This window comes from Sus scrofa, chromosome 6, assembly GCF_054392235.1.
Source record: "Sus scrofa isolate SSC_HxYL_T2T_F1_AM1 chromosome 6, Sscrofa_HxYL_maternal_Yorkshire_Landrace_v2.0, whole genome shotgun sequence".
NCBI lineage: Eukaryota > Metazoa > Chordata > Mammalia > Artiodactyla > Suidae > Sus > Sus scrofa.
This window is the reverse complement of record NC_139388.1, coordinates 104,889,197-104,914,315: the sequence shown is the minus strand read 5'-3', so window position 1 is coordinate 104,914,315 and position 25,119 is coordinate 104,889,197. Positions and strand designations below refer to the sequence as shown.

The window sequence follows — 25,119 nt, the reverse complement described above, 5'->3', positions numbered from 1 at the left end:
CACCATGAAGAACAGCAAGAGCTCAGGAGCTAAGGCCGTGAGTGGGGGGTTGGTTCTCAGGGAAGCTTTCATGAGTCTATGGAAGATTAGCGGGGATGGCCCCTGACAGCGAAATAGCAGTAAACATTACATGATGTTTCTATGATGGAAAATGCGCTATTATTGTGACAAAGACGTGTTAAGCTTCAGGATGCTCCAGGAAAGGAGAACGTTCTGGAAGTCTGTTCAGAGACATGTCCACTCTCACTCTGCTGATCAGCAGAGTCTAGGCTGGAAACTGACCTCCATGCTTTCTGCTCAGGCTGCTGCTTTCTCTTAGAAACTCAGAACTGCGCTGCACAGCTGCTTTCACATCAGCAACAAGAGATTCCGAGACCTGTAAGACAGACCAATTTCAACACGGCTCCTGGAGGGCAGGATGGAGCCCTGCTGGAGGGGAGAAATATCAGAAGAGGCTCCAGTGCAGTTCCAAAGAAGGAAGTCCAGGTAAGGACAATTTAAACTGTTCTCTCTTATATTTAATATGTGTTCTAGTTTATGGCTGAAGAGAAAGAACAGAGCCATCAAAAAATATATAACCCCCCAAACCAGCCATTAAATGAAGAGCTTCACCAGGGGGAGGAAACGATGTCTCAAGGGGACATCAAGGAGCATCTTCTTTGTCCTAAGAAATTGTGACACTTTCCTCATCTTTACATCACTAGTCCCTTGTCTTTTTTTTTTTTTTTTTCCTTTTTGAGGCCACACCCTTGGCATATGGAGGTTCCCAGGCCACTGGTCCAATCAGAGCTGTAGCCACAGGCCTACAACAGAGCCATAGCAACGTGGGTTCTGAGCCTCGTCTGTGACCTACACCACAGCTCATGGCAATGTCAGATCCTTAATCCACTGAGTGAGGCCAGGGATCGAACCCGAGTCCTCATGGATACTAGTCGGATTCATTAACTGCTGAGCCATGACCGAAACTCCTCCCTTGTCTTAATAAAGATTTATTAATGGAGTTCCTATTGTGGCTCAACAGTAACAAACCCAACTGTATATCCATGATGATGTAGGTTCAATCCCTGACCTCGATCAGTGGGTTCAGGATCCGGCATTGCCAGGAGCTATGGTGTAGGCTGGAGATGCAGCTTGGATCCCCCATTGCTCTGGCTGTGATGTAGGCCAGCAGCTGCGACTCTGATTCGACCCCTAGCCTGGGAACTTCCATATGCCATGGGTGCAGCCCTTAAAAAAATAAAAAGAATTATTTATGACTGCAAATGAAAACTTAACATCACATGATGACAGATGCTTTAAACAGATCCCACCAGAAAAGAATGCTGACCAGCATAAACTGAAGCCACTGCATCCTTGCCCAAGTACCTCGGTGAAGGACCACTCTCCCAGGGGAGGAAAACACACATAAAGCCCAGAGGGCACTTCTTACCGCACTCACATTGCTCACAGTTTCAAGAGCATCTTCTGCCAACTTCTCTGACTCTTCGATCAGGCTCCAGATGTCGGAATGGATGTGGGTTGCACTAGTCGCATTCAGGGACACATTTCTAACATCTCCAAGGCCACTACGAAATCAGCATAGGGAGAGATGTTACGATCACCTAAACTGAACTTGCCCACTGATCTTAAAAGCTCCCAGTTTCTCTCTGCTTAGAGAAGCATCGTCAGTGAGGACCATAGGATTCCATGGCAACATAAGGAGTCCCCTCTAACTCCAAACATAATCTTAGGAAGCAGCAGTCACACTGTCACAGTGACCCTAAGAACTACTATTTAATTAATACCCAGAGAAGAGACGATGGCCGTTTGCCATCTTTTTAACCATCCATCGGTTTCCACCCGCTGCCCTCAACATCTTTTGATCTCCGTTCAACCTCCTGCACATGCTGAGACCATTGCATGTCTGCATTGGTGGTGCTCTCTCCTACAATGCACATGTTAATTTTAAAAAAGCTTTTCTCAGCATATATAAGGATGCTGAATGTTATTCCTCAAAGAGCATGTACCAATTTGATGGAATTCTCTAGAGGTCTGGGAGGAGGATCGCACAATATTTCAATCATCTGAACTTCACTCTTCTACTTGGGCAAATTACCAGTGGGAATGTGCCAGCGGGTAATGCTGCAATGTCACCCAGCTTGCTCAAGCTTCAGACTGAAATCTGACAATTGACACATCTGTGCCTGCTGAGTAACCCACTTCGTGTCCTTCCAAGGTTCCTGAGTTGGGTGATTCCCAAACCAGACATCCGCAGTTATGACTTGCTGCTACTTGAATGGCAAAATTCAGTGAATTATAAATAAAAGATAATCATGCTGTTTAATGTTATGCATCAGACCAAACGGCTCTTACTCCGCATGCCGCGTAACAAAGATTTTACAGTAGCTGTGGGTGCAGTCGGAACATCCTTTTCTCTTTCGGGAAGTGATGAAAGATGAGGAAAGGAGAAGAACTGGGTATCTGATTCCATTTCCTGTTACTGATTCCAATGGTGGACATGACCAGTAACGCTCAAGGCCACTGGTAGCTTCCGCCACAGTCTATGTTATGTTTTTAACTGCGTTCATTGCATGAACTAATCTTCTGTGGCAGCATTCCTCAAATTGGAAAAAGATTGCTCTCCTTCCACCAAATACACCCTACACACAGGAACACACAAATATCTTCCCAGTGTGTCCAGGCTTTTTCCACTCATAATTTAGAACAGATTCTAAAGAAATAAATTCACTGACTAACTCGGCATAATGTGTATATTATTAATAAAGTGTAAAACCCCAATTCCCTCATTTGCTGCACACTGGATCACCTGGGGACTTAAAAAAATTAAAAGCACAGGCCACATCCCAGAGTCTTCGTGGATGGGGAGGGAGCATCAGTATTTTGAAGTTCCCTGGTCTATTCCTGCAGACAGTTTGGAAACCACTGGCCAAAAGTGGTGCTGCTCATTTCAGGCATTGAACAAGCCGAGGGCCTATCTGACAAATATCAATAAAATATCTGCCAAAATAATTAGAGTACAATGACCTTTGGGCAGTAGAAAATAATGGAGATGACATCATTCAGGAGTTGGAAATTTATTCTCAACACTCTCCTAGTCTAGGGTGGGCCACCCTCCCCCCATGCCTAAAGCCAGCCATGTCACAAGAAGTCAAGATACGTAAAGGAATTAGTACCTGGTTCTGTCCACAGGCAACCTAGTAAGGAGGTCCCAAGCACCAAGTACAAACTTATGGCCTTGAGGGCTTGACATGGTAGCATAATATTTTTTTTCCTCCTCACCTGGCTCCGTTGGCATTTTTCCATCATGACATTCATGCTGATGGTCAACTATGTACCAAATGTGGGGGGAAATCCTCCTTGCCATGGACATAAAAGAGGAGTCTTCATTTGTAGACAAAAGAAGAATGACTTGGAGTTCCCTGGTAGCCTAGTGGTTAAGGATCTGGCATGGTCACTGTTGCAGCTTGGGTTACTGCTGTGGCGCTGGTTTGATCCCTGACCCGGGAACTTCCACATACTGCAAGTGTGGCCCAAAACTACCAAAACAAAACAAAACAAAAAACCCCAGCCATGCCTCTTCTCTCCTGTCCATGGGTCAGTACTTGTGGAGTTCCACCAGGTGTGGTCTCACCTGTCCAGCGCCCCTGCCAGTCTCTGGAGCTCAGCTGCATGATCCTCTGCTCTGTAGACCAGCTCCAGAGCTCCCCTTTGGGACATCTGCATGACCAGGTCATCCACGTGGTGCCGGATCTTAGCAGCCCAGAGAAGTAGCTCGTCCCGGTGATGTTCCAACTGCTACGGGGAGAAATGAACCTTGTGAATACACGAGCATCTGTTCACGTGGGAGTGGGGTGCCTGACTCTTAGGTGGGGGAGGGTCCTTTGCAAGTCCTGGAGGTGGGGGCTGTGCCGAGGTGGCACTTACCGCCAGAGCCTTTCCTGCTGCATCTGCCTGCGCAGTGGCCGCCTCCAGCAGTCCTCTTCCCTCGGCAATGAGCGCTGAAGTCAGGTTCTGGTCCTCCTGAACACGCAGATTTTGGTCCTGTAGCAAAAATCACCTCTGAGGATGCTTCATAAAGCAAGTCGGCTTCCCACCCTTGGTGCCTGACATGATGTGAGCTCTCGGGGCTCATTTTCTAAGAAGCTGAGAATGGGACCATGTACACAGGACCATTTGGGGCCAGAGCTGGTGAGACTCACATGGAATTCTCGCAGGTTGGCCCCGAGGATGAGCAGCAGGCGAGTGCTCTCCTGGGCCTTCACCTCTGCTGCCCTCAGGAGTCCTTCTGCAGCCTGCATTTCATGGCTGTGTTTTGAAAGGAGGTTGCTGACTGCTTCTTTTAACATCTCCAACGCTTCCTGTGGCTTCTGGTAGTTTTCGTGAACTCTTGACAATAAATCTTCAGCAGCCCTGGGAGAATAACCGATGGTTTGCAAGGTTAGAAACGAACAATCAAGTTTGTATCCTAGACAGGATCGTGGAAGGAACTTTTACACAGCTGTTCTGAGTGTCTGCTCCAAGTCCTAAGTGATACAGGGTAATAGCTTAAAGAGGGAAACAACTGTTCAACTTACACATATGCTAGATTTACACTTTATCCTTAAACTCACAAACTTCCTAACATTTTTTAGCAACAGAATTAAAAGAAACCTTCTCACTTCTTAACACTGACCCTGATAAGCTAATGGGAAATACAGAACAAAATGTGTATCTAAGTTGTTCATTAGAACCTTATTTAAAATAGCAAAATACATTTTAAAAATAGTTTAAATCGCTCTCTACAGAGACTAGAGTTTTGACAGGATCGTGAGACTCTTTAAACCAGTACTTAAGGCATTGGTCACCACCTAGAAAGACAGCCTGGCTATGACATCAAGAAACCACTGTGTGAAAATGCTAAGAAAAAAAGCCTGAAAGCAAATTGCAAGCTTCCAGTGACTATGCATCACAATTCTTTGTGATCTGTCCTCTCACATCATGGGTTTCGATGACAGTTTGCATCACTGAGCTAAATTACTCTGGCACAATGTCCATTCCGTGGTAGCCACTGCCTACGTTAGCTTCCACGAGAGTCCATGGCATTACACTTGACCTTGTGTGCAGCCAGTGTCAGGAGACGCTTTGGTTCATGCTAGATGGAGAAGCTGTTTCAAGGTCACAGAGAAAAACCAAACCTATGACATAATAGCACAGTGAGATGGTGACACGGATTGCATTTCTCTCTACGTGGAGGGGACGGCATCCATCTCTTCTTGCAGACATTCTGCCCCCACGGGGAGCTTGCGGTTCCCCCCTACCCCGCCATGGGCCTCCTCCTCGCTCAGCTCTCAAGTTCCCACAACTAACTGGCTGGGTCATGGAGGGTATTCAGGACCTTACTTAAGTTCAAGGGTGGCATTCTGGTGGATCTGCAGGAAATGCCTTTTCTGTATGGTTTCCAGCAAAGATGTGAGGTCATTCTGCATATTCTGAAGAGTAGAATTGGGGAGCATGACATCTTCATCCAAGGTCTGATTGAGAGTTGTTGCCTTTTCAATAATTTCTATGGAAAAAATCCATCGAACATCGAATAGGTCTCTCAAAAGTGGACAGTACTAAAATGGAAAGACTTAGAACCTCCTTCAGCGAGGCCTGCTCTGTTCACCTACACTGAGTTGAACCGCCAGCCAGGCCAGGCCACCTATATGTCCCAGTGGCCTCTGGATGTCCCCCGTCAAAACACTCATGGAATAGGGGTTCCTGGTTTATTTCATGTCCGCTTCCCCAGTACCTATAAACCCTGTAAGGGCAGGACTATGGCCGCCATGCTAACCTCGGCCTTCTCTGCCCTTGGCACCAACTAGTGCATGTAGAAGTATTCTACATACTTATGGCATGATGAACCATCAAGACTTGAGAATGATCTTTTTTTTTTCTTTTCCTTTGCACGGCCACACCTGCAGCATGAGGAACTTCCCAGGCTAGGGGTCGAATCACAGCTGCAGCTGCCAGCCTATGCCACAGCCACAGCAACAGTGGATCGGAGCTGCCTCTGCACCCTAGCTGTAGCTCGTGGCTACGCTGGATCCTTAATCCATTGAACGAGGTTTTGAACCCGAATCTTCATAGAGATTATGTCAGGTTCTTAACCTGCTGAGCCACAATGGGAACACCTTAATACCACTCTTTTTAAAAATATGTTATTTGTTCTAATGATTTCCTTACCTTTTGCCCTATAAAGTCTGATTTGTATTGGAGTCTGTATACTTTTTTGCCCTTATCCTAGAATCTAATAAGAAAAGCAGGAATTTCCAATGGCTGAAAGACTGAGCATTTTAACAGCCAGATCAGAGGTGACAGCCCAACTGAGTTGTGACCCAATCACTCTGGTATTAGGATAGACTTTGGGGCCACACTGAAGCTCCAAAGCCCATCAGCTCCTTCTGTGGGCAAAGGGTATGGAGAATGTAGCTAAGCTACTCTGTGGTACTGCTGCTCCAGCATCCCTTTTGTTTGGCCAAGGGACCTGCAGGGACCATCAGCTGACACTGGCCCCTCGCACAAGCACACGCCCAGACAGCAGCAGAGGAAAAGCAAATGTAAGCCCTGGCTCTGACTCCCCAGGGGCCCTTGTGATGGATGATCTTTCTGCCCCCCAACACCTTCTCCTGTGCACCTGTTACATCAGGCCTGAGGCTGACAGAGCCCTGCTCTCTTGGCTTTGGACGGAGCGATCTGACCTTTAGCCCAGGAACCCCAAAGCCGTCCGCCCACGAACCATAATAAGGCCTGCTCTCCTGGTCCCATCTCTTTCTGCCTGCACCTGGCCTTGACCGCCTGGTGTGGCTCCTCAAGATGTGCACGTTGCCTCCTCCTGCACCCGTGAGTGATCAGCTCCTCTACTTCACCCTGTCCTGTGGTCACTGTTGGACCTGGCTCACCACCTGAATGTGGTCTGCTTGATAAGCATTAATTTGACAAATTCATAATAGATGAGAGGCATCATATCTACTTGATACTAGGATCTAAGTGTAAGGCATCATGTCGAAAATAAACTTTAAAAAAAGATCGGCGTTCCCGTCATGGCTCAGGGGTTAATGAATCCAACTAGGAACCATGAGGTTTCGGGTTCGATTCCTGGCCTCGCTCAGTGAGTTAAGGATCTGCGGTGCTGTGAGCTGTGGTGTAGGTTGCAGACACGGCTCGGATCTGATATTGCTGTGGCTCTAGCATAGGCCAGCAGCTACAGCTGATTAGACCCCTAGCCTGGGAACCTCCATATGCTGCAGGTGCGGCCCTAAAAAGACAAAAATACAATACAATACAATAAAAAAAGATCCATTCTTTACATGATAAAACTCTCAATGAAAGACAACGATGTGGACATCAGGATAACTCCAGGCGTCCACTGTAAGTCACACATGTCTATTCACGTATTGAATAAAGTGAAGAGGTTTTGTTTCTCCCACATAAGTGTCTCCGCTCACCAGATGAGACACTGAGGCCCCTACCTTCGATGTCTGTCTGCAGCTTCTCGGTAAACATCACGAGGTCCCGACTCTTATTGAAGATTCCTTTGGTGGCCCTGGCCACATGCTGGCTATGTGCTAATACCCTGTCGAGCTGACGGAAAATATGGGCCTCAGGTTAGTCTGACTTTGAATAAAATGCAAGATTTGGTAGTTCAACAGAACAGGTTCTAGAACACAGAGAGAAGGTGTACACCCTCATGTCAGCCAAGGCTGACAACTGCAGCAGGGGTGGAGATGGACTAGGTGGTTAAAGGAATGATTTACTGCTCACTCCGGGTGAGACAGGATAACCTATTTTTTAAAAAAATTCAATGAATTTTATTATATTTATAGTTGGACAACCTCATCACAAGCTAATTTTAGAACATTTCCATCCTAAATCTCTGGTCCACACCTTAAGATGCTCTATTTTTTATTTATTAATTATTATTAATATTTTTTTGTCTTTTGTCTTTTTAGGGCCGCACCCTTGGCATATGAAGGTTCCCAGGCTAGGGGTCTAATCAGAGCTGTAGCCACCGGCCTACGACAGAGCCACAGCAACGCGGGATCCGAGCCACGTCTGCGACTTACACCACAGCTCACGGCAACGCCAGATCCTTAACCCACTGAGCAAGGCCAGGGATTGAATCTGCCACCTCATGGTTCCTAGTCGGATTCGTTAACCACTGCGCCACGACGGGAACTCCAGATGCTCTATTTTTTTAAAAGCCACTGAATTTCCTATGAAACCACAGACTCTCCCAGTGTCTCCACTGTAAAGATCCCATCTCCGCTTCAGCACCCAAATATGTAGCAACCAGAAAGTAAAATCTTATGCACTCATATCGATCATGAGGACTCAGTGAAGGAGTTAAGGACACAGAGTTGGGCAAAGGGCTTGACTCTGCGAAGCTGGAGACCTGGGACTCAATGCCTCCTAGCTCCTCAACAACTTAGAGTAATAATAACACTCGCCTCACAGGACACTATGAGGATAATATGTGACAATGTCTGTTAGGCCCCAGGGCACTGGTAGCACATGGAAGTTCCCAAGCCAGGAATCAAACCTGAGCCACAGTAGTGACAATGCCAGGTCCTTAACCCCCCCTTGCCACCAGGGAACTCCACAGCTGTTGCTTTTATTAGGAATGTTCTAATTTGTAAAAAGAAAAGTTGTTTATAATTTCTAAGAATGTGAAGTTACTCAGACCGGTTCTAAGAGTGTTTTCTAGTCAAAATGCAAAGAAAGTCTTCTTTAATAGATAGAATTTATTTTAATCGGCTTATCACTTCCTACCAAATGTTGGCTTGCTGAGCTACTTTAAAGCCTACACATAAATCCTTAAACTTTTCCCGAATCATCATCAATTCTACATTAACAGGAGCCACGCTGACACATTTCAGGGCGCATGATTATATGTGTGTGGAAGTTGAGAGACAGGCAAGATTAATAGATACACTGCCATACACATCTGTGTACATACATGGGAATCTATGTGCATACACACACACACTTGAAATTTATGAGTAAAAATTATAAATTTGACAATAGGCCTCCCCTTTCATCAGCAAATGAGGTTTTTTTTTTTGGTCTCTAGAAACCATTCATCTGGTGTGGGCTAAATAATAATAATAAAGAACCCACTGACATCAAAGCCAAGTCTCCTGTCATTCAAAGTCCAGCATCAGAACCACACAGCTGTAGCCTGAGCATTGCCCATACGGAGCAGGAGTTGTGCTGCCCTGGGGCTGGGCCTGGAGGAGGGAGCTGAGGAAGGACCCCGGCCGTCTTCTCACCCCCATCCCTGTTTCACAGCAGAAACTGAGAGATGATGGAAGTGAGGGCCCAGCTCCACTCTCAGCAGAAAGACCACAGGATGAAGTCCAGAACCTCTTCCCACAGAAGCATGGAAATTGGCAGCATCAGAACCAACCGATGTGACCAGAAAGTGGCCGAAGCCCAGCTGCTGGGAGGAAGCGGCTGCCCTGATCCAATGAGAACCTTCTAGGCGCCCCAGGACCATGGTTCCTGAAGGCCGGGTGGGGAGAGGGCCCTTCATGTGAGGAACTTACCTCCCTTTGCAGGTCCTGTGTTTGTTCTGAGACACTTTCAAGTCGAATTTTTGCCAGTTCCTTCTGTGTACCTCCTTGTAATAAAGAGTCCTAAAAGAATGAGGAAAACAACTTATAATGCTTCAAAAGAAAATTTCTGGTTCTTAACTAAGAATCACCTGTAATTACCCAAAGTCTCCTTTCTCTGAAGTTGCATTAAAAAAGAAAATGGGGAGTTCCCGTCGTGGCGCAGTGGTTAACGAATCCGACTAGGAACCATGAGGTTGCGGGTTCGGTCCCTGCCCTTGCTCAGTGGGTTAACGATCCGGCGTTGCCGTGAGCTGTGGTGTAGGTTGCAGACGCGGCTCGGATCCCGCGTTGCTGTGGCTCTGGCGTAGGCCGGTGGCTACAGCTCCGATTAGATCCCTAGCCTGGGAACCTCCATATGCCGCGGGAGCGGCCCAAGAAATAGCAACAACAACAACAACAACAAAAGACAAAAGACAAAAAGACAAAAAAAAAAAAAAAAAAAAAAGAAAATGAGGAATTCCCATCATGGCTCAGTGGAAACAAATCTGACTAGCATCCATGAGGATGCAGGTTCAAGCCCTGACCTCGCTCAGTGGATTAAGGATCTAGCATTGCTGTCAGCTGTGGTGTAGGTTGCAGATGTAGCTCAGATCCCATGTTGCTGTGGTTGTGGCCTGGGCCAGGAGCTACATCTCTGATTCCACCCCTAGCCTGGGAACCTCCATATGCCACGGGTGCAGCCCTAAAAAGACAAAAATAAATTAAAAAATTGCAAAGAAAGTGAGTCACATTGACTTAAATTTTGATCACAGCAACATGTTTCCATCCATCTTTTGCATTGCATTTCCGACACAGATATGGATTTAAAGTCTAGTATGTTATACAGAACCCGACTGCTGTAATTCTTGGACGAGCCTGGTTTAATTTCAATAGCAGAACTACATCTGTTTTAAATAATTGCTAACACCTCAAAAAATGCTCAATAAGCTAAAACACACAAGTACTAAGTAAAGAAAAGCCTTTATAATTACTAACAATTAAGCGCTTAATTTATGACCACGCTCTTCTAATTTCTTGTATGCCTTTATTTAAACCTTATAATGACCCTTGAAAGGGGCCGGATTGTTGTTCACGGTCAGGACAGTCATGAATTTGCCCAAGCCACCGTGTAGCTCAGCAGTGGAAACCAGACAACAGTTGAGAGATCACAAGTTTAACCTCCCACATACTTTACATAGAGGTCATTCGAAGGAATTGACAAAGTGGTTTAAATGAGAGCAAATCACTCAAAAAGAGATAAAATTGAAATCAAGTGTTTATCTCCCTTGATGAAAAAAAAATATATCATTGTATTTGGGCTAGAGCCCAAATTGACAGAAGTGGTGTTTTTTTTCTTTTTGTTTTTTTTTTTTAGGGTGGCACCAGGCTAGGTATTGAATTGGAGCTACAGCTGCCAACCTACACCACAGCCATAGCAATGCCAGGTCCTTAACCCACTGAACTGAATGAGGCCAGGGATGGAAAGTGCATCTTCATGGATACTAGTTGGCGTCGTTTCTGCTGAACCACAACGGAAACTCCCCAGACAGAAGGTAGTATTTTATTGATTGTGTCTACAGGGAGGGGAAATGGAGTTTACACGTTTCTTTCCTTCCTTTTTTCCTTATCTTTCAAAAAAGTTTTGTTCCATTCGAGGAAACATAATATAAAACATGTCTTAGAGTTTCCCAACCTTTCTTAACTCCATTATATCTCTAGAGAAAGACCGAGATTAACAAGAGAATTAATCCACTGAAGCAGCTGGAGTCCAATGCACACAGGCACACACACACATACACCTAAGGCAACCTTAAGTCTAAGAAAAGCTCTTATCTAAAAGAGGCATTCAGGAATAACTATCCTTTTCATTACTATGTGACACAGTGAATTAAATATCTCAAACTCTAATGCATAGGCTCTAAATAAAATTGAGTCCGATTTTTCCCATTTTGAAAAAAATGCTGTCTAGTAAGTCAGTTTCTGACCTTCCCACCTTCTTTTGGACCCAGAACAAAACACAGGTTTTACCAAATCATCAAACTATGATTTACTCCCAGAGATTTTTATGATAGTGTTCCAGGGAGGAAGAACTTTGTGCTCTGCACCTCCAGTTACGTATAACGCGTTGACATGGAGTTCCCGTCTCGGCTCGGAGGAAATGAATCTATGGGTGTCCGTGAGGACACAGGTTCAATCCCTGGCCTTGCTCAGTGGGTTAAGGATCCAGCATTGCTGTGGCTGTGCTGGAGGTCGGCGGCTATAGCTCCGATTGGACGCCTAGCCTGGGAGACTCCATGTGCTGCGGGTATGGCCCTGAAAAGACAAAAAAAAAAAAAAAAAAAATTAAAAAAAATAAAAAAGAAGAATGCATTCACAGAAAATGTTTCCTCCCCAGCATATTACAGAAGATGAGTTCCCATTCCTTTCTGTCTGGATGAGGACAGCCGTGATACACAGGGGTAAGTGGGCTTTGTCTTATTCCAGGAGGCAGAAGGGGCATAGGGAGGCGTGTATGGATGGACCCCTGAACAACTGGAGCTGCCCCACAGCAAAAAGAGCTGGCACATGGGTGAGGAAGACCCTGGTCACATTGAAGGGAAGGCTGGACGCGTACCAGGCTGGACACTGGAAATGAGGCTCCGGCCCTGGCGGGAAGACAGACAGCAGGACTCCTATGGCCCGACCGACCTCTCCCCCGACCCCCCATGCCCCAACTCGGGCCTGTCTACCTCTGCGTGCCCAGTACCTACCCGCAGGGACTTTGTTGTATTTTCCAGGTTGGACAAAATTCCATACGGGACAGGGAAGAAGCCAGTGAGGTTCACAGAGAGAATGGCAGCACCCACGTGGTCCAGGTCGGTCAGCAGCACGCCAACACAGTCATCATCACAGGCTGCAAGAAAGGGGACGTTCAAGTTCACACACAGCGGCCTGAATGTCTTCCCGAGGTGCTCACCGTGTCCTGTCATGGCATCTACAAGACTTTGAGAACACAGCCCATCTCATCCTCAGACGTTAGCAGGGTCCACGCCTAGATGCGGTCACATCAGTGACTCCCTGGAGCCACAGAGAAACCCCGCTCCAACATTTACAGCATGTGTGCCCATCTTTGACTTGGACCAATGGCCGTGAATGCCAAGTGCATTTCCTGGCGGGCCCTGCTCTGTCATTTCCTCAGACAGTCTGTAGACCCCTTCAGCCAGGACAATGAAGGAGACTGGGGAAGTGATGGGCGTACACTGCTTATACCATACGCACACACATAAAAGCCAAAGAGTTCTGGAAGCCATGATCTTGATTTTGCTCCCTGCCCACCTTCCCCAGGAACCACAGGGGAGACATACCAAGGTCACCACCTCACATGCTTGCTCTTCAAATCAGAAGTATGGAAGAAAACACTGTCCACAGCAGCTGAGAGCTGAGGCCATACATGGAGTTTGGTGACACAGATGACCAGCCACAGAGGTGATTCCTCTGCCCTGGCTGACCCTGGGCTCCACCAAAGGAAACAACCAGCTGAACTACGAAGCTGGCATCTCTGGGCTGCTTATAGTGCTGCAGAGGTCAATGCTGTTAGCCTAGAAGCTCCTGCCTCCGCGCCAAAGGCACCAAGCTCAAGTGGGCAGATGCAAAAGGAGTCTATGAGTAAAGTAAAATAGGACCTTCTCCATCCTGGTGACACCACAGGGCACCGCCACAGGGGGACATCTGAGGGCAAGATGGTCTTTAATCCCCCAGGGGAGTGATACCCACACATGCAATCGCCTTCCAGCAGAATGTGCCTCGGTTCACAGGCCTCACAGCGGAGCCCGGTGGCCCCTGGCCGGCAGACGCACTGCCCAGACTCACGGTCACAGTCACTATGAACAGAGCCATGCGGGCTGCAGTCACACCTCTGGCAAGTGCCACCTGGCCTTAGGGGGTTGCCATGGTAACCTGGGGAGCACCTGGAGGAGAAACACAGGGATGGGGTGGGGGGGGGATGTTAAGAGCAGGAAGAAAACACCAGAGCAGCCTTCACAGCCCACACTTCTGCCCATTCAGCTCCTTCCAAATCTTAGTTCCTAAAAAGAGGACGAGGCAGTCACAAGGACTTAATTCCCAGGAGGTTGTGTTTTGCAACGTCCACCAGGTACATCCGAGCTGATACCGACTCCTAATCACCTTTGCAAATACGTCCTATACACCTATCAGGGGCAGATGTGCCCAGAGATTTCCACAGGCTGATGCCCGGCATACCTTTCACAGTATCGCCCTTCGTAGCCTGGGAAACAGGCATCGCAGCGGAAATCGCCATCACCTTCCAGGACACAGGTGGGGCTAAAACTGGAAGAAAGGAATGTTTGGGGAAGTTTTAGATATGCTACTTCAAATCTTTCTTAGGATAGCCATTCATTACCCTTGAGGGCACAGGAGAGTTCTAGAAGGCACAGGGGAGTTCTAGAAGGCAAGTGATAACACTGCACAGTTGGATGGCTTTGTAGGGTTTAAACCCTATTGGGTCAAAAAAAGGAAAAGAAACATGCAATCAATACAAGTGGGTGCATCACTTGTACCCAGAAAATAGTCATCGATGGACACCAGTCCAGTGACAACCATGTGAGTGCTGGAGGGTGACTGATTTACAGAGGACAGCTAATTAGTGGCCAAACAAGAAAGGGGCTTATTTTGAGAATTAAGTGACTATTTGACTTGCCAGATGAAAAGGTGGGTGGAGCGAGCTCACGTGATGAAGACCAAACATGGGAAGCAGCGGCGAGAAGCGAGCTAGGAGGTAACCTTGACAATGAAAGTCAAGGGTGCAAAGCAGGGGAAAGAAGAGTCAAGAGTGAAGGTGGAGTTGGAAAGGTGGGGAGTCACGTGATGGGCTAGAGCAGCAGAAGGACAGAGCCACTAAGAAGCATTCGCCCAGATGCCACCTCCTTGCTCAGGGACTTCAGCTTTGAGCGTCTTCCTTTTTCTTCAACAAGCTCTGCCTCCACATTTTATTTTATTTTTTGGCTGCACCCACGGCAGGAGGAATTTCCCAGGCCAGGGATCAAACTTGCGCCACAACAGCAACCTGAGCCACAGCAGTGACAACACCAGATCCTTAACCTGCTGAGTCTCCAGGGAACTCCTGCTTCTACATTTTAAATCACCAACTAGAGGCTCAGCTGGGTACTTGCAAACCACTAAAATACCAATGGGACATCTGGCCAGTAAGGGACGTTTCCAGTCTGAGTTACAGGGTTTGCAGTTGGCCCCACTTAACTTCGGACTTTTTTCCTCCTTAAATATGAAAGGGACGGACTTCAGTGGAAACACAAAATAAGCAGAAGGCAAAGCCCATCTTTTAGGGCCTCTCAGATGTCAGCATACACAGAACGTTCACACCCTCACAGTCACTTCCAAACTGTGTAAGCCCTAATTTATGATCATGGGCCGTGGGGGTGCCATGGACCTTCTTTGACTGAAGACGTGAAACGTGCACACAGTATAGAACTGTGCAAAGTAGAAGAGTGGGTGAATATCCATCCAAACCTTTCTCTGGGCTCGTGCAGTCTCTGAGCTGTGGATATGCACATACACAGGATATGAAGGTTTCCCCAAATGGCAGCAGGTCATGTATTCCATTTCAGAATTCCCCTGGCCATTTCCCCCATACTGTACATACAGATGTGCCTTGTTCTGTTCCCAGGGTTGGTACACTATTCCACTTAAGCATATACCCCAGGACACTCTAGGTATGTAATCAATCCTCTGCAGGTAGGTACTTCAGTACCCTGCCCACTTTTTGTGAATATAAGCAATGCCCATCTTCACACGCATATGCAAGCATTTCCATAGGCTAGATTACAAGAGTGGAATTGATGATTCAAATTTTATATACAGATTTGTTGGGAGGGGGCTTTTTAGGGCCATCCCTGAGGCCTATGGAAATTCCTAGGCGAGGGGTCGAATCGGAGCTACAGCTGCCAGCCTACACTGCAGCCACAGCAACGCCAGATCCGAGCCTCATCTTTGACCTACACTGCAGCCTGTGGCAACCCCAGATCCTTAACCCACTGTGCAAGGCCAGGGATCGAACCTGCATTCTCATGGATACTAGCGAAGAAAACTTCGCTTTAGCAAACCCAAAGTTGGTATTTAATATATATATCTGTTCAAAGTCTTGTCAAGTACTTTAAGCAATAAAAGACATGTTACTTATCATTTTCTGCAAAACCAAAGAGGACCCACGGATACTCCAATCCTCACTTAAAATTCCTGGTTCTTTTTTTGTGTAGAGATAATTCCCTTCAAGCACCTTGAGTACAAGGTGGAACCTGACCCTAGTTTCCTCACTGAGCAGCAGCATTTCTGCACATCACCAGCCATTGACATATATAATTTTAACCCCATTTCCTTACATTACATAGGGACTGAATTCTTCATGTCATTATTCATAAAATGAATATGAATTCCTCTCTAGGCACACTGGATGTATAGGTTGGAGCTTAAATTAGTGTTCAAAAAAAAAAAAAAAGCCTGAAAGTCCTTTCTTTAATTGGTTCCATTCTTTTTTTCGCATACCTTCAATGATTTTTTTTTCTTCTTTTTACAGCCATACCCATGGCATATGGAAGTTCCCAGGCTAGGGGTCAAGTTGGAGCTGCAGCTGCCGGCCTATGACACAGCCACAACACCGGATCCAAGCCACATCTTTGACCTACACCACAGCTCATGGCAACACCGGATCCTTAACCCACCGAGTGAGGCCAGGGACTGAACCTGCATCCTCATGGACATTAGTTGGGTTCATAACCCACTGAGCCACAATGGGCACTCCCTAATTGGTTCCATGCTAACACCCAAAACCAACCCACATGAACTTTGCTTTTGAAAAGATTCAAATGCTGGGAGAATGAATGAATTTTCCACACATGAAGAATATTCATTGAGATAAAGCATGCAGAGACCCTGGAAAACAAGGCTGACAGTGGAAGCAGTCCTCTGGTGGCGCGGGCACCAGCCCACCCGTGAGCTCACCTGGCAGGGAGGCCGTGAGGACAGGTGCACGGAGAGCAGTCGCTGGCCAAGCCTGTCACCTTCCCGTAGTACCCAGGGGCACACACATCGCAGTGGTCACCAGTGGTGTTGTGGCTGCAGTTCTGGGGCCCGAGTTTCAAAGGGGGAGGAAAGCAAGGGGAAACTTAGACCTTATTCTCATCTGGCAATAGCCAAGCACTAACATGTTCATGTCAGTTGACGTTTTTTGAATTTTCAAGGAAGGGTGACCTTTTTTCTTCACATTTTAAAAATCCTGGAAACATGGCCAGCTCTAATGGCTTTCATTCATTACAAGACTGCAGCATCCTGGAGTTCCCATTGTGGCTCAGTGGGACTAAACTTGACTCGTATCCATGAGGATGTGGGTTTGATGCCTGGCCTTGCTCAAGGGGTTAAGGATCTGGCATTGCCATGAGCTTGGGTGCAGGCTGCAGATGAGGCTTGGATCCCGAGTTACTATGGCTGTGGTATAGGCCAGCAGCTACAGCTACGATTTGACCCCTAGCCTGGGAACTTCCATGTGCCGCTGGTGTGGCCCTAAAAAGATGGGGGTGGGGTGGGGGGAAGACCACAGCATCCAATACAGCCTAGAAATGACTGATACATTCTTCTTATAGAGAATTCATGCAGGACAGCCAGCTTTCAGAGCCTTAAAATGTGGATCTAAAATATATAGGGACCAAACAAGAATGTGTGCACCGTGGGAGCTCAGTGATCACACATGGCCAAGTGGACAGAGGATTCAGGAAATGGTCGGTGGGTTAAGTGGGCTGTGTTCTTTCCTGGGTATCAACTGACAGGTCAGCTGCTGATCTGAGAACTTTGTCCTGTTGGACCAGGATCAGGAAAGGTTGGGGATCATGTAATGTTCCAGGAGCACCTAATCTTGTTAAAATAACTGCGCCAAGGAACAACGCCGCACGAAAGAACTGACGAATGTCTTCAGCCACCCCTGTGACCTTTGTCCCTGTGATTGGCCAAGGGACCATCCCAGCTAACTGCATCTCACTGCCTGAAATCAGCTCTCCTTAAATCCCTAAATGAGCTTTTCTCATTTTCTGTATTACTTTTGCCTGGAGCATGAGCTGATTAGAAAGAATGATTTCTTTTTTTTTTTTTTTTTTTTTAATCGTGTTGGAGCTATTTGCATCGTCACTAAGTCCATTTTACCTTGAATGACTGGAATCATTTTTTTTTTTTAAATTCCAGATATCTAATGGAGACACCAAAGGTTAATACATATCTTTTTAATTGAGAAAAACCATGCGGTGCTTCTGTTTCTAAATTCACTGGTGCACTGCTGTGGCTTAATGGTTTCCCAGTGGAAACTGCTTTTAAATTCCACATATGACAGGTGCTTCCGAATAGAAGAAAAGGAAGACAGCTCTAATGTTGGTTGGAGGGAAGTGAGGAGCCCTGGATCCTGTGATCAGGCCACAGCCAGGATCTCTAAGGCTTCAGGTGTGTCTTTCATGGTACGCAGCTCAAAGAGTGATCTACCTTTTCCTTTTCCTAGTTTTCCTTCAGTGAGTTATTCTACTTGAGGCAAGTTGGTCTTGGCACAATTTAGACAAGGAATCAATGTTCCCATATGAGTTATATTAAAGAACGAGGTTTCAGGAGTAGGGAGAAAATATCAGATTATTCTATGTGATCAATAAGGCATCGTCAGCTTAAGGAAAATACTGGGCACAAGAGTTTGCCCCCAGTCAAGGCCGCAAGACTTCTGTCTGGGTCACTTGGTCCTTTTTGGTGATCAGAGCTCTCCTTGTGTCCCCAAAGGTCTCGGGGAAGGTGGCCAGGAAGCAGGTGCACACCAAGACCTCCGGGAGAACATGCACTTTTTAACAAGTGCCAAGAAAGGGCAATACTTCACACGGAGAGACGTATTTTCATCATTAGCATTAACTCGTTGTAAAAGCTTGGAGTGGAGTTCCCGTCATGGCTCAGGCGAAACGAATCTGCCTAGTATCCATGGAGATGCAGGTTTGATCCCTGGCCCTACTCTGTGGGTTAACAATCCAGCGTTGCCATTAGCTGTGGTATATGTTGCAGATGCAGCTTGGATCCAGTGTTGCTGTGGCTGTGGTGTAGGCTAGAGGCTACAGCTCAAATTGGGCTCCTAGCCTGGGAACCTCCATCAGCCATGGGTGTGGCCCTAAAAAGACAAAATAAATAAATAATAAATAAATAAATAAAAGCTCCAAGTGGCCCTTGACATTCTCTGACAGAGTCCTCATTTGCTTTGCCTGCAAACACTAGCACCGCAAGTAAAAACAAGTGACACTTAACTAAACCCCAAATTAATGTCCATAAACAAGTTCAAAGGAGTAACTTTTCATAAACGAATTGCCACCAACAATATGAGACTTAGCTAGCTAGCTAGGCCTTGCTGAAGGAAACATATGTATAACTTACTCTGAGTTAAATTTAAACTCTCAAAAGAAATATACATGCAAATAAAAAAAGAAAGAAATTTAAACTCTCTAAACCAAGGAACTGGTAGGACCTTGAGGCAGAAATGCAAACTCTGGGAGCTTGATCAGGAGCACCCCCACAGCAAGCATACCAGACATTTCCCAGTTTCCGGGTCACAGGCGTCACTGTGGTTGTTGCAGCTGCAGGGCACACAGGGAGCAAGCAGAGGGCGGGGTCTCTTGCCATCACCTTCTGGAAGCTTCCCTCTGTGGTAACCAGGTGCGCAGTCCTGAGGGGACGCAAAAGGGGAGGAGATGAACCCAAAGCCTGATTAGAAAATGGGCCAAGGACTTGAACACTCATTTCCCCAAAGACGATACACAAATGACTACACAAGCATGTGAAAAGATGCTCAGTATCAATAATCATCAGGGAAATGCAAATCAAAACCACAATGAGATACCTGCTCACACCCATTAGGACAGCTACCATCAAAAACAGAAAAAAGAAACAGAAACAGAAAACAGCAAGTGTCGGTGAAGATGTGGAGAAACTGGAAGCCTGGTGCTTTGCTGGTGGGAGTGTAGGAAGGTGTGGTGCTGTGGAGAGCAGTACGGAGGTGCATCAAATAGTTACCTCAGGATCCAGCAATTCTACTTCTGGGTATAAACCCCAAAGAGCTGAATGCTAGCATGTTCCCAACCCAAGACCCTGCGTTCAGCTCTTTGGTGTTTACACCCAGAAGCAAGATTTACACCCATGTTTGCAGCAGCATGATTCACAACAGCCAAAGGCGGAAGCAACCCGAGTGTCCCCTGCTGAATGGCTGGATAAACACAATGTGGTCCATCCATCCAGTGGCATATCATTCAGCCCCGAGCAGGAAGGGCCATTCTGACACCTGCTGCAGGATGGGCGAACCTTGACGACATCATGCTCAGTGAAATTAGCCAGCCACAAAAAGACAAATACTGCACAATTCCACTGCAACGAGTGGCCCAGCGTCGTAGATTTAGAAAGACAGAAGGTAGAAGAGTGAGCCTGGGGGAGGGGCATGGGGACGAGTGTTTAACGAACACAGACTTTCATTTTCACAAGATGAAGAATTTGGGAGATTGGCGGTACAGCAGCGTGAGGATGCTTAAGGCTGCAGACCTGGACACCTTAGAAAAATGGTCAGGATGGTGTCTATTTTCCTGCATGTAATCTTTTAAAAGGGAGACACGATGTAATAGATACACACAGTTCTGTTCATCACTTGGAGCGGCTATCACAAGCATGTTCCCAACCCAAGCCAGGAAATGGGCTTTAACCAGAGTGTCCCTACCTGACATGAGAATCCGGCCGTGCCAGGAGGACAGATACACTTCTCTAAAAGAGAAGCTGCCTCCCACCCTGGGTGCAGTTCTTCAGCCTTTGTGCCCACCTCCAACGAGATATTTGAGATTCTGTGAAACCGTTAAGAAGTGTGAGAAGAAAAGGCACATTACAGAATAACATTTGCTCGCACCAGAGCTTTCCTGCCTGTTTGAAAGCAGTTCCTACTCATCGTTATAAAGGAAATGGGTAGAAAAAGACTAAATGCACAGTAGTCAACACAGAGTAGAACCTCAGCTAACATTATAGACCTTAAAAATCATGTTAGGGGAAGCACAGCGGAAACTCTTGAAGTCCTAGTTTAGCCATAACTTAGGTGGCTTTCTTTATAGAATAAGTACTAGATGAGCAGGTGACAGCATTCTTTTTTTTTTTCTTTTTAAGGCTGCACCTGCTACATATGGAAGTTCCCAGGCTAGGGGTCGATGCTAGATCTGAGCCGTAGCTTGCAGCAATGCCGGATCCTTAACCCACTAAGCAAGGCCAGGGCTTGAACCTGCATCCTCACAGATGCTATGTTGGGTCCTTAACCCGCTGAGCCACAATGGGAACTCCCAAGTGACAGCATTCTTGATGCATTGTTACAAAGAAATGGCTATTGCAGTTTAAGTGCAGAAAATAGCAGTTTATTTGTTGTTGATATTTTATCCTCATAAAAGATATCAACATCATGTATGTATATATTATATGCACATGAACAAGGGAGATGGCTAATTTATGTTGTGTTCACATATTTCATAAAACAATAATACGTAATAAGGTTTTGGTGAGGAACAGAAATATATATATTATTAAAGACAAATCCCTTCCACTTGCTTTTTTATAAGAAACATATTTTTAAAAGTTCTAGAAGTTTCCATGTACCTGCTTTGCTGTAACCCTTGACCATAAGATGCTTTGATGAAGATGTATTCAACGTTGCTAAGAACCGACATAAAATCTGAGCGTGTGACAGGTTCTTCAGAAACAGAGTTAAAATATTTCCAAAAATTCTGTGGAGGAGAAGCCCAGTCAATTAAATTTAGGGTACAGCTTCTCAGAGGCATACAGATTTAATTCTTACAAAAATTTCTCTAGCAGTGAGCCCAGTCCTGGGCGGGACACTAAGTTTAACTAAGGAAGCTCTCCTGCCACCTCCTGAGGGCAGCATCAGCGCCATCTCACTTATCAACCACCCCAAGTCACCCTGGGAGGTGCCAGCCCCACAGGGAAGCATCGGGAAATACCTGCTGGAGGAAGGAACACACACTTTCCAAGTTCAAGGAGTCCCTTATAACCATAAAGGTTGAAACTCTGAGACCCTGATAAAAGCTTTAAGGTGCAACTTGCATGAAATTACCATAAACCTAATCTACATTTCTTGAGATTATAAAATTTGAATCTTTTCAGGAATTTTGCTAAGAATTTTGATCCCAAGGCCTTCTTGCTCACTGTCTTTTTACAGCGATTTCATGATTGGAAAATTTCAGGCAAAGTTCCCAGCGGGAGGGGTTATGTGAAAAGAGCGCTCGGTCACCTCTTTCATCCCTATTTCCTGCTCTTCTCTCACTCCGTTCTCCGGGGCCCGCGCATCCACGTAGATGACATGCTTTCTGGTCCTGCCTCCTTTCATGAGCACCTGAGGCTCCAGGTTGAAGGTGCCGAGGCCATTGGAAGAATAGAAGGCCACGCCGTACCGCAGTTTCCCGCCGTAAGCCATGAGCTGTGGGAAAGCACAGGTGTTCACCTCTCTGATATGGCAAGGGTTAAAAATATTTTATTCTGGAGTTCCCATAGGGGCTCAGCGGAAACGAATTCAACTAGGATCCATGAGGTTATGGGCTGGATCCCTGGCCTCACTCAGTGGGTCGAGGATCCAGTGTTGCCGTGAGCTGTGGTGTAGGTCGCAGACACAACTCAGATCTGGCATTGCTGTGGCTGTGGCGTAGGCCTGCAGCTGCAGCTCTGATTTGACCCCTAGCCTGGGAACTTCCATAAGCTGCAGGTGCAGCCCTAAAAAGAAAAAAAAAAAATTATTCTAAGTTTGCTCCCCTTCGAAGGAAATCTTGTACCTTAAAAATACATCACCTATGGAGTGTATTGTTTGAAATGTGTTTCCTTCTAATTCTACTTAATCATGGATTATTAAATTGACCCAAGCCAAAGAAAAGATGCTTCGTCATCTTTAAAACATTTTAAAAAGCAGTTTGTTAAAGTCAGACTGGCCGGGAAAAGCTTTACTTCTGTGCTGTATACAACTCAGTGGGTTTGGAGAGATGTGTAAACCCATGAAACCACCACAACCACGGAGGCCACAGGTCCTTCCATTATCTGTCACCATGTCCTCTTGATGATGCCAACCACGTAAGCTCCAGTGTAACACATCTGTGTCACAGTCATTCTAATTATCCTCAAACTCCTTTGAATTAAACATAGGCTATAGCCATAGGAGCACTGGAGTTATATTCGCCAATTTCAAAGGTTAGGGTGAATTCACGGACAGACTCCTATGTATATGTAAACGCAAATACACAAGAGACGTTCCGTCTCTTTTTTCCCCTCCAAAAAATATGTACCAACTTCTTGAGAAGACCCTCCCAGACCTTCTAAGCTATATTGAGCCTATATTAATGAAAAACAACAAACGTTTGTTGAATGACTGCTTTAAGAAAGAGAAAAAGGAGTTCCCATGGTGGCTCAGGGGGTTAAGGACCCAACATTGTCTCTGTGACGGTACAGGTTTGATCCCTGGCCTCACTCAGTGGGTTATGGACCTGGCATTGCTGTGGCTGAGTCGCAGGCTGGCAGCTGCAATTCTGATTCTACCCCTGGCCCGGGAACTTCTCTATGCCGTAGGTGCGGCCGTAAAAGGAAAGAAAAAACAGGAGAAAAAGGATATGACATTAACTTTAATAGACATCCAAAATTAATGGAACTATTTAAAGAACCCTCCATCTGGAGGGATTTTATAAGCATTAACCTTCTCCACTCCCACTTAGAAGAGGAAATGAATAACCACTCCAGTTAGCCACAGGCCAACCCCGGTCACCGTCATTGCAAATTGCTCCCGTTCCCCCAGGAACCCTGGGCGGGCTCTAGGCAGGGGTGCCTCTCACCTGGTCTCCCAGAAACTGCCTGGGCAGCCGCCAGTAAAAGGGCTCCGCGTGGACATGCCGCCGGACGGTCTCGGCGTCTAGGAGGACATCAGGGGCCTGGTAATACACCCCCTCGGCGGTCCCTTTGAGGTTACTCTGCGAAACCACCCGCAGAAGAGGCTGACCAGAGCCCAGTGTTACCTAGACATGGAAGGAGGACAAATTCACTTTAGAGTGTCAATCAACCCCACACCGCTGGCGTATTCTCCCACTGTCTCCGATGAGACAGCTTCGTATTAAAACAGGACTAATGTAAACATCTGGATTTAAATGAACTGAAAACCACTTAAACCACCGCATTCAGGGTCAACTGCTGCTCTACCAGGCAACATCCAATTCCACGAAGGAGACGGCTGGTGGGTGTGGTTTTCTCCAACTCAAGCCACAGACAGACCAGCGCAGAGCCAGCCTGATTCCCGCCCCATTTACTGGAAGTAGAGGCGGATTTCTGACTCTTTACTCACCCAAAGCAGCTTCCTAGAATTCCTGATTCAGTAAGAGCAAAATTTAATGTAAGTACGTGACTGGCTTTCCCACCCTCCCCAACTGCCAAGAGCAGAGGGTTCAGACAGGGCGTTCGGTTCGGTGGCGTGTGTAACTCACCCGGGTCCTCACGTATCCCTCGGCCTCTGAGCAGAGCTGGGACAGCCCGAAGCAGAAGCAAGGGGTGCACCCCCGAGGGTCCGCGGCGTCCAGGGCAAAGGTGCCGGCTCGACACTCGCTGCACTGAGGGCCGACGACATTTTCCTACAGGGGACAGAGGGACAGACTCATTTTACACGATTTCTGAACCCACAGAAAGGAAATACAACACAGCCATAATTTGGGGTGAACAAACATCGCAGAACTAGCTGGTTCTGTAACCCCTCTGAGCCTCAGGTCTCTAGGACCCACTGATTCCGCAATGCAGCTCATCGTCAAAATTGCCTTGGAAGCTTTTGGAAAATGCAGGTTCCCTGGTGAGTCTCCTGGAGCAGCCCCGGAATCCTCCTGGAGTCCCCAGGGGACCGATGGATCAGTCAGAATGCAGGGATGGGGACCAGAGGGCTACTAGGGCAGGTCCTCCTGTGCTGCTCGCCTGTCATGCGAACTGCTAGCATACGTGTGGCAAACCAGGCACACGTCCACTGATGTCCCCACCCGCTGCCATCGGAGCCCCATGAGTCCTCCCCACCCCCAACCCCCCACTAAGCAACCCAGACGAGGCTTCCATCTCACCACCCCCTGGAAAGGAACAGAGAAGGTGGCCAAAGATTCTTGTAACAACAAAACACAATGGGAAAACACATGGAAATACACAGAATTAAGCATGACTGACATCTGACGTCCTGGGAAAGTGAGAACCTCCAGTTCTTTATATTCCTTCTTTCATATTCCCTCCAGTCTGGCCAGCACACACAACAGAATAATTACCTACCAGCTATGAAATCATAAATCTTCCTGAAGCCCCGAGTTATCTATTTTACCTGTAGAGTCAAGATAGATTGGCTACTCAGCCAACTGGAACACAAGCTAGAAAGCTCAGCGTGTTTTTCAAATCAGCT

At 46.7% G+C, this 25,119-nt stretch overlaps 1 protein-coding gene across 4 annotated transcripts in view; it reads right to left on the bottom strand.

The window, feature by feature from the left end:
* Positions 1-25,119, bottom strand: part of LAMA1 (laminin subunit alpha 1) — a 136,173-nt gene that overhangs the window by 36,786 nt on the left and 74,268 nt on the right. Inside the window, exons 24-41 of one of the 4 annotated variants that reach the window (XM_021096069.2) lie at positions 24,179-24,322; positions 23,537-23,716; positions 21,958-22,143; positions 21,306-21,433; positions 20,392-20,512; positions 19,216-19,353; positions 16,626-16,747; positions 13,854-13,940; positions 13,368-13,561; positions 12,365-12,507; positions 9,567-9,656; positions 7,491-7,602; positions 5,380-5,542; positions 4,200-4,410; positions 3,925-4,041; positions 3,632-3,795; positions 1,430-1,565; positions 283-376 (exon numbers count right to left, since the gene is read on the bottom strand). In XM_021096069.2, coding sequence (XP_020951728.2) covers positions 283-376; positions 1,430-1,565; positions 3,632-3,795; positions 3,925-4,041; positions 4,200-4,410; positions 5,380-5,542; positions 7,491-7,602; positions 9,567-9,656; positions 12,365-12,507; positions 13,368-13,561; positions 13,854-13,940; positions 16,626-16,747; positions 19,216-19,353; positions 20,392-20,512; positions 21,306-21,433; positions 21,958-22,143; positions 23,537-23,716; positions 24,179-24,322 — 2,530 coding nt within the window. The remainder of the gene's footprint in view (positions 1-282; positions 377-1,429; positions 1,566-3,631; positions 3,796-3,924; positions 4,042-4,199; positions 4,411-5,379; positions 5,543-7,490; positions 7,603-9,566; positions 9,657-12,364; positions 12,508-13,367; positions 13,562-13,853; positions 13,941-16,625; positions 16,748-19,215; positions 19,354-20,391; positions 20,513-21,305; positions 21,434-21,957; positions 22,144-23,536; positions 23,717-24,178; positions 24,323-25,119) is intronic. The other 3 variants (XM_084964184.1, XM_084964183.1, XM_084964185.1) reach the window with 3 other exon arrangements.